Raw genomic sequence first — 10114 nt, 5'->3', positions numbered from 1 at the left:
ATTGGACGCACACTAGCTTTCGGAGCGACGCTCCTTCATCAGGTGATTGTGGAGGGCTCGATCGTAACACAGAATTTATAGCAAAAATTTGCAGTGTGATGTAACTGAAATTATACATTGAAGAATTGATTGTCTGTTAAGCCTTTCATCTGTTAGAATACAGTGATAGTTTCACTTTTTTCATGTGTAAATCACAAAACCCTTTTTTTTAAAAGTTGCATTCTCGGGTTAGCTGTTAACAATGGTGATAGCTAGACAATGTGTTGAAAGTGTTAACCCCCTGTGTTCTCTGTCTATGACCTGATGTTTAGATTGATTCTAATCTAAAAAGTGAGATAACCGAGTTTTACAGAAATTTACATAAAACTCTGATTCTAATCTAAAAAGTGAGATAACAATCTAAACATCAGGTCATAGACAGAGAACACAGGGGGCTAACACCTTCAACATATTGTCTAGCTATCACCATTGTTAACAGCTAACCCGAGAATGCAACTTTTAAAAAAAGGGTTTTGTGATTTACACATGAAAGAAGTGAAACTATCACTGTATTCTAACAGATGAAAGGCTTAACAGACAATCAATTCTTCAATGTATAATTTCAGTTACATCACACTGCAAATTTTTGCTATAAATTCTGCGTTGCGATCGAGCCCTCCACAATCACCTGATGAAGGAGCGTCGCTCCGAAAGCTAGTGTGCTTCCAATTAAGCCTGTAGGACTATACCTGGTATTGTGTGATTTTTAACTTTGTACACCCCAGTCCAACACCGGCATCTCCGAATCTTGGAGAGATTATGTTGGGAAGGGAGGTTTAGGGTACACCCCCTGTGTAGAACTCCAGGGAAAGTGTGGGGAGAGAGAGAGGGCAGGCTGATAGTCATTTGGAGACGGTGTCTGTTTAATCACTGTAAACAAAAGATGCGATCACTGTTGGAAACATGTCTTTGATGTAATGTTTCCATCCGGACCTGGAGATCTCCTTTGGATAATCCGATTTTCAGATAATTGGTATTCGGATATTCGAGGTTCCTCAGTAAATGTTAGCTGTGAAAAGGAGAAAATAGGTCCACACTACTAAGACCAAAACCAAGTAAGAAATGACCTGTGGAGGTTGGGAGATGCAAAGAAAAAGAAGTACAGATGTCATACTCTGAAGTTATGGAACTCAATATTGTGTCCTAGAGACTGTAAGATTCTTATATTGCACACAGCTTCATTGGAACACAATAGCAGGCCAACAATGTCAACATGGGCACAAGGTAATTTAATGAAATGGCAAGCATCTGAAAGATTTGGGTAATTCATATGGACAGAGCAGAAGTTCTCCACAAAGTGGTCTCCCAGTCTACTTTTGGAATAACCAAAGTGCACAGATCATTGAAGATGGCAGGACGGGTGGAGACAACAGTTAAGCATACATTGTTCTTGGCTTTATTGATAAGAGCATGAATACAAGAGCAGGCGATGATTTTGAATTTGTACAAGACACTTGCTAGATCTCAGCTAGATATTGTGTACTGTTGTGGGCACCACATTGTGAGATAGGTGTGAATGTATTTAAGAGAGCACAGAAATGATTTGCAAGTATGATTCCAGGAATGGAAAACCTCAATTATGAGTGTATTTTGAAGAAGTTGGGTGATGTTTTCAAAATGCTGAGTGGTCTGGTAAAGTGGTTAGGGAGAAGTTGTTTCTGTTTGCAAAAGAAAAAAGAACAAGAGGGCATAATTTTAAAATGATGTACAAATGAAGCCAGGGTGATGTGAGAAAGTACTTTTTCATAAGTGAATAGTTAGGATATGGAATACATTTCCTGGAAATATGGTGGCAACAAGTTCAAGACGACATTCAATCATTATTTGGATAGAAAAGGTCTGAAAGCATATGAGGTAAAGACAGGATATTGGCATTGGAAAATAGAACTGCTGCAGGCATGATGGGCTGAATGATCTCCTTCTATGCCATAATAATTCTGTGATGTAAAGGAGACCACACTGTGAACAGTGGGTGCAATAGACTCGATTGAAAGAAGTGCAAGTAAAATGCTGCTTCACCTGGAAGGTATGTTTGGGACCTTGGATGGTAAGGTCTGAAGAAAGGCTTATGCCCGAAACGTCGATTCTTCTGTTCCCTGGATGCTGCCTGACCTGCTGCGCTGTTCCAGCAAGACATTTTCAGTTCAACCTTGGATGGTAAGAAAGGAAGAGGTGATTGGACAAGTGTTACACTTCTGTGATTGCATGTGAAGGTGCCATGGGGGAGTTAACCGTCTTGAGAATGATGGAGGAGGGGACCAGGGTGTCACAGAGGAAACAGTCCTTGGGGAATGCTGACAGTTGAGGGGAGGGGAAGATGTGTTTGGTGGTGGCATCCTGCTGGAGGTGGCAGAAATGATGATGAATACTCGTAGCCACACCTTTGATTTGGAGAAGGTGAGACAGTTTAAGGAAAATTTGTTAAAAATGAAAATACGTCCCACCAAGTAAAGGAAGGTGGTGTGGTTGGACACAGTTCAGGGCTCTTTTAAAAGAAGAAGTGGAGATTCTTCAGGCCTTCCTGACCCTCCAAACCACTCACCATCCTGACTTGGAAATATTTCATCGTTCATTCAGTATGACTGGGCCAAAATCTTTGAACTCCTCCCCTTATCGCATAACGGATCCACATACACAAAATGGACTCCAAATTACAGGACCAACCTATATCCCATCCAGGGATGTCCTGATTTGTCTGAATTTGACCATTTGTGCCAAACGTGACAAGGTTGAAACATGAGTGTTCATGTCCGATTGGCTGGTAGCTCTATGAACTAGGACTCACCTCTTGGAGATGGATAGAATTACCACCTCATAATCAAAGGGCTGTTGTCCCAAAGATTAGAGTGGAGTAAGCCAACCAAGGCAGGGCCTGGGCTTGCCCCCAGCAGTTTCATACTAATTAGGAACAGGATTAGGCCGCTATGTCCATTAGACTTGCAATGCCATTGAATAAGATCATGGATGATTGGATTACTCTGCATTCCAGCTTGATAACCCCTGATAACCTTTCGCCCTCTAGTCTTAAAAATATTCAAGGACTCTCCTTTCACTGCCTTTTGAGGAATATTATTCCAAAGATTCACGACCCTTTGTGAGAAAGAAAACTCCTTATCCAATAAATGTATAACTCTTTATTTTGAAACATTGAAATGTATGCTGGCAATTAGGATCACAGTCTTAAATGAGTTAACCTCCGCAAATAGGAAAATGTCAAAGTGCTTGTGTCAAATATTTGACATGGGGAAAGGACACAAATAATGCAGCAAGTAGTTGTCAAATCTGATGCAAGTTTACTAGGAAAAAACAGTGTCATGATAAACTAACTAAATGACTCCCAGCATTAGAAACTCAAGGGAACACTTAACCACTTTAACCACAAGAGAAAATAGAACTACTTTAAGAACAGGCTATGTAAAAACTTATTTTTAAACATGATTTTGTAACTGGAAAAAAATTGAGTAAAAGCAAGAAAATTAAAAACATTTGGGTCAAAGTTTCAAGATACACAGTATTCTGAGGTTTCAGCGTGCAATTGTATGCAGGACGACTTGAGGCTTTAAATAGAAAACAGAACTGGAACACTAAAGTTTTGACCTCTGTACAGAAATGCCTAATGACAAAAATGTTACACACAGATTTAGGCAGGTTGGATCTGTTAATAGTTTCATTCCAGAAAACAAATTTTATCTTGACAGGTCAGAACGAAAAAAGTATTTATTTTCAATCTAAACTGAAACAAAACTGATCAAATCTGCTGTGATATATTTACATTAGAATTGTTTTTAGATAACCATTTATTACAAAACTTAATTGATGCAATAAATTGTAGAGTAAGATTAATACAAATAAGTGAATGAAAAGATAACTGGTGATGGCCACACCAACTCGCTGCACCAGTATGGTACTATAGTAGCTATCGTACTTGACTATTAATTCAGAGGGTGCACTTATAAACCCACCATGTTGTGTGAAAATAAATCAATTGATCTGGCAAATTGTTGGCTAGTAACCAGCAAACCAATTGGATTCAGCTTCAGTAAAGAATACCCTTAGTCTGGCATAAGCATCCACTATTAATGCATTCTGAACTGGCCTGAAGCTCTGTTAAATAAAATGTGAAGTGCAACCATGCCAACATTAAGCAAATCCAGAAAACTCCTCATTCATAAACAATGAAGTGTAGAATGGGCTGCTGACTCACTATTATCAGTTTACTGTTGGAAGGGAATGTCAAAATTTAACTTCTGATTGCACTCTGCTGAAAATTACATGCTCATAGATGTTGGGTGAGTTCAGGATTGGACTTGATTAGGTTATTGTTTATGGTCAAATAAACATAGAATCCCTACAGTGTGGAAGCAGGCCATTCAGCCCATCAAGTCCACACCAACTCTTCAAAGACAGTCCCTCCCTATTCCTGTAATTCTTCATTTCACATGGCTAACCCACCTAACTTGCGCATTTTTGGACTGTGGGAGGAAACCAGAACACCCGGAGTTAACCCACACAGACAGGGAAGAATGTGCAAATTCCACACAGACAGTTGCCTGAAGGTGGAATCAAACTCAGGTCCCTAGCACTGTAAGGCAGCAGTGTTCACCACTGAGCCACCATGAATGGCCTTGTATCCAATGGCTAACTTCAGGGAAAGAATTCCTCCAGTTTACACATATTTTATAAATAAATTCAAGGAAAATGCGGAAACGATTTTGGCACCTACTTATGAAATCTAGTTCTTCCACTTTGGAATAGGTACCAGAGGTCACTTGACAACTGGAAAAATACCCTGCTCAATTCATCAATTTTAGGTTAATAGAAAACTGATAATTAAGGGTACCAATGTTTGAATGTTTTGTACATTTTCTTTATCAAACATATTAGCACATAAACTGCAAAGCAATCACAACATTCATGGATGACTTAATATGCCATTAATTATTCAATTCAAAATAAAAAAAGGTAAAACTCCACGTGTCCGCTGCTCCAGTTTCCTCCCATGGTCCAACGATGTGCGGGTTAGGTTGATCGACTATGGGAAATGCAGTTACAGGAATAGGGTAGGGGGTTGGATCTGTGTGGGATGCTCTTTGGAGGGTCAGTGTGGACTTGATGAGCCAAATGGCCTGCTTCCACAACGTAGAGATTCTATGACTCTATTCCACTCAGGAAAAATGATATCACTTTATAGCAACATTTCAAGAGTTCATTGCACAAAGGGCAGTATGTTTCCCGTTGTTTACATATTCTACTTAATTAATTCTATGCAAAAATTGATTACATATTATTATTGCAAATTTTTATAATTGTAAAAGTTAGCATAAATTTTCCACTAACTCCATATCAATTGAGCACTATATTATGTCAAGTAAAATGGATTTAGCTTACAATAAATTAAATTTTCAATAATCTGCTGGTCAAGTTATTTGAGCACAATTTTAAAAACTGTTCAGGGTAGGCTGAAGTTTGTATTTCTTTGCAAGAAGAGTTTTATAGTTGGTAACAAAGCAATTGTGCTCACTGCTGACCTCAAAAAGGCTACCCATGAAGAACTAACAACCTCTGTGCCATTGAATGTTTTCTCAAAGTCAGTTTGCACTTCGCATCAAGTCCAAGTGATATCCAGGTGTACAACAGCAGTAATGTTATCAAACGAAAAAGGCAACTAAACACACTGAAGTATTCTCACAAACAGTATACCAGGAAATAAAAACCACTGAATCATTTCATTTTAAATTTTTAGTACTTACATGTAGTGAAATAAATGATGGGAAAAATATATGGAAAAATATATGATAAAGATAAAGGGTAGCATTTCACAGGGATGATTGGAAGGAAAGTTGATCCTGAAGAGGCCAACTTTTAAATCCTTGCTCACAGTTGTGTAAAAGTGTAATAACACCCTGCAAGTGGACTAAACAGACTGAGAGACAGACCTCCACCTCTCATAGACACAAAATTATACCCTTGAAAGTTGCCACCAAATCCAACCTGCTGGCTATTCTAAAAGACCCAAACAGAGCCTAGAACTCATGGGTTGGTTTTGCAGGCACTGCATTCATGCTGGAGGAACAAGATCATGACAACTGGAGACAGATAAATCCTGGGCTTTTAGAGGAGAGCTTGTGAGGATTTGAAGTATAGCAGGACGGGAAAAAGTGTAAGATATTGGTGCGGGTGCATGTGTAAAGCTATATTTCTGATGTGTGCAGGACATTCCCTTATTGGCAAATGTGTGATGTCCAGAAGTTGCTTTCAATTTCAGATGAGTAGTGGATCAACACTGACAGTTTCAGCAAAATAACTTCAATAATTATCCCTCTTAGAAGAGGAAGACATGAAAAATTAGAAAAACAAAATGTACATGTTGGTTAGCAATACAGTGCTTTGGAGTATTTGTGGGGCTTCTTGTGATCTTGGACTGGATCCTTAGTGAAAAGCTTGGTGAAATGGCATAATTGACCATTTATGTCATTCCTTTGGATTTTCACTGATCTTCTGCCAAAGTTACAGCAGAAATTTGGGAGACCTCCTGTACAAATTCCATCCCATCCACCACGTGAATAATATATTTAAAATTATCTCCCATTTGGCAAACATGAAATAGGTTTTACACCACTTTATTTTATAAACCATGGATACAGTTAAAAATAAATCAGAACATAGATACAACTGTAGCATTTGTTTTACTAACTTATGATCTTAATTTAAATTTCTAAACAATCACAATTTAGAAAGATCATTCAGAGAGTAATGGAATTGATCATAATGAACATTCTAATATAGTTTTCTTTAATTTTAAGATAATTAACTAGAACATCTGTCTGCTAAGTACACAAGTAATGTCACAGATGAAAAAAAGGGGTTACAGACAGAGGCTCTGGAGACATTTGACGTCATTGGAAAGGGCAGGAGAAGGAGATGTACTGTATTTGGTACCAGGAATATGGAATTCTAGATACAGGAAAGATTAGAGAAATTGGGCTTATTCTCCTTGGAACAGAGAAGATCAAAATATGGCCTTTTTGATGTGTTCAAAATTTTATCAGATTAAAAAAAGAATATTCTGTTTCCACCAGTTGGTATGTCAGCAACTTAAGTCACAATTTCAACATTGTCAATAGAGAGGTGGGAGTGAGATGAGGAGAAATTTCATTAATCAGAGGATTGTTGGGATTTGTAATGCACTGCATGGGAGTGTGGTGGAGGTGGCTTCCATAGAGAGCTCAATATATATATTTGAGGGATGTGGCGATAGGGCTTGAGATTAGGACTAGCTGATCAGCTCTTTTGGGAGCTGGTATATGATGGGTCAAATGGCCTCCTTCTAGTACCATAAAATTATATGATTCTATAAGAACCCTTTGTGTAAGATATGCATTTATGCTTTGGAGTTATTTAACCTGCAACGGCATACATGTTCTGACCTCTTTAAATGGAAGATCACAATGCATAAACCTCCCAGTATAGGAAATCTTTACCCTAAACATCACAATGGTTTTTATTTGGATGGGTGAAGGCTTGGCAGATGTATGTTGGAACAGCAGTGGAATGTCCATCCTAATCTTGAAGCAATAACACATGTGTAGTGAATTTAATTTCAAAATTGTTTTATTTCAGTATATTTACAACAGGAATTTGCACAAAAATGCCACAAACATTTTTTTAAAAAGTTTTGTTGTATTATTTTAGTTTTCATGGAATCAATAAATTATTCTTTACAGTCACATCTTAATCCGCAACAGTTTAGCTTTGTTAATTGGTTTGGTCACTTTGGTTTACATGAACGCTGGTGGACAATCAATCTGTCTGGGAGGAAGGTTCGCCCACAGATCTCACAAGGTACCAGTTGATCTTGGGAACTTCTCCAAGCTGCCTCATTTAAAGCATCTATATCATATGCACCTTTACCTGGAAAATTGAGGGAAAGGAGTTGAAACTTTTATTGTATTCATAAAGAGTGCTTTGGGGGCAATAGATCCAAAAAATATCCAAATAATGAATGAACATCTTTAGCAAAATCTTTTGAATGACTCAATTTGAAATAAAATACTTTTGTATTTGTGCTGTTGCCTACTACCTTATTAGCTTCATTTACAACTTTTGCTAATGAAATTATTCATGATACGGGGCTTTTGCAACCTGAGAGGCTCTTCTGCCAAGGCTAATAAGTATTTGCCTGAGTCCACTGCAGGCTGAAAGCCTTGTAATGCTGTAAAGGCAGCCTGACTTGCTTGCTGTTAGCAATATCTGCAAACATCTGTAGAAATGGGTACCCTCCCATACATACAACATGTCTAACCATTTATCTGTGCACTTTCCTTCCCAGCCAAAAGCTAATGGGCCTTGACCTGGATCAGGGTACATGTTCTGAAGAGAACCAGACCATGTAGTCCAATGTCAAGAATGTGGTGCTGGAAATGCACAGTAGGTCAGGTAGCATTCCAGCAGCAGGAATCCTGATGAAGGGCTTATGCCCAAAACATTGATTCTCCTGCTCCTTGGATGCTGCCTGACCTGTTTTACTTTTCCAGCACCACACTCTCGACTCTGATCTCCAGCAGCTGCAGTTCTCACTTTCTCCATGTAGTCCAATGAGATCAGTGAAGATCTGCAGTGTGCTTGTCTGCAATAAAAGATACAGCCATTTCCAATCTAGCAGCCTTTAATATTCATTCTGAAAGTAAAGAGAAAAGAGCTTTAATTCATCTGGTACTTTTGAGTATAATCACTGTAGGCAAATTTGGGAGCACATTTACAAACATGCCTCACAACTGCATCAAAATAAATGGCCAATTAAATTGTGTTTGGTTGCTGAATCATAAAGGTTGCCCAGAGCATTGGAAAAATGACCTGCTATGTTTGCAAATAGTTCAGCTCACTACAGGTCTCTGTTGTTTAGCAATGAGGTCACATCTACTGGTCTTCTAAATAGCATTTGATTCCTTTTAATTTGTCATCATGAGTTAGTTTGCTAACTTATTTTACGGAAAGATGCTTCGTATTATCTATGCATCAGACAGTAGCAGGTGGCGTAACTTGATGTCTGTCCCTGCACATAAATAAAGACAGCAAAGATGAATCACTTTAATCTGTTCTTAGGATGTGATTTACATTGCTCACATACTGTAGGATTGGAGTCCTCATTTGGTAAGAATGGCATTTCTCCTTATGAAAGAGCATAAGTGAACCAGTATGTTCTTCGTTAACCTTGTCCAGAAATTTCCAGACCTATGAAATTTATTTTTACAATTTTCTAAGGTGGGACTCAAACTCACAATCTCCATGATATTAGACAAGCACAAAAACTACGAGATCACAAAAAGTTTTGAAAACAGAATAGATGTGGAAACATTTTCTTCTGTGTTGTCAGCAACAAATATGCATCCTAATATATCAGTGAACTAAAAGGTCTCAAATTATGCAGCCTAGTGAGAATAGCCAAACAATTCATTCATCGGTATGGGAATAGAGCAAACTCCCAGGACTCTCAAAAATTCTGTATTACAAACAGATAGCTTCAATAAAAAAAAGACAATATTATAAGTAGTAACAAAAGTATGCAATATGTTCAATTCACAATTAGGATGGCTGTACTATTGTACCATCTACGAAATGCACTATAGTAGATATGAACATAGGAGGTATAGTAAGTAAGTTTGCAGATGACACCAAAATTGGAGGTGTAGTGGAAGTGAAGAAGGCTACCTCAGATTACAACAGGATCTTGATTAGATGGACCAATGGGCTGAGGAGTGGCAGATGGAGTTTAATTTAGATAAATGCAAGGTGCTGCATTTAGGGAAAGCCAAACATGGCAGGACTTCTACACTTATGGTAAGGTCCTCGAGAGTGTTGCTGAACAAAGAGATCTTGGAGTGTAGGTTCATAGCTCCTTGAAAGTAGAGTCGCAGGTACACAGGATGGTGAAGAAGGCGTTTGGTATGGTTTATTGGTCAGATCATTGAGTACAGGAGTTGGGAGGTCATGTTGTGGCTGGTTAGGCCACTTTTGGAATATTGCATGCAATTCTGATCTCCTACTATTGGAATGATGTTGTGAAACTTGAAAGGGT

General features: G+C 38.3%; 1 protein-coding gene across 3 annotated transcripts in view; it reads right to left on the bottom strand.

Annotated features, from left to right (window-relative positions):
• Positions 1–7282: 7282 nt before the first annotated feature.
• The window catches only part of LOC122560704 (zinc finger protein 474-like), a 39628-nt gene continuing 36796 nt past the window's right edge, over positions 7283–10114 (bottom strand). For all 3 annotated transcript variants that reach the window (XM_043711665.1, XM_043711646.1, XM_043711656.1), the window contains one exon: positions 7283–7950. In XM_043711665.1, the coding sequence (XP_043567600.1) occupies positions 7808–7950 (143 nt within the window). In that variant the 3' untranslated portion in view covers positions 7283–7807. The remainder of the gene's footprint in view (positions 7951–10114) is intronic.

The sequence above is a fragment of the Chiloscyllium plagiosum genome, chromosome 2 (genome assembly GCF_004010195.1).
Source record: "Chiloscyllium plagiosum isolate BGI_BamShark_2017 chromosome 2, ASM401019v2, whole genome shotgun sequence".
Lineage (NCBI taxonomy): Eukaryota > Metazoa > Chordata > Chondrichthyes > Orectolobiformes > Hemiscylliidae > Chiloscyllium > Chiloscyllium plagiosum.
The sequence above is the reverse complement of the archived record's forward strand: the minus strand, read 5'-3'. Positions and strand labels throughout refer to the sequence as shown.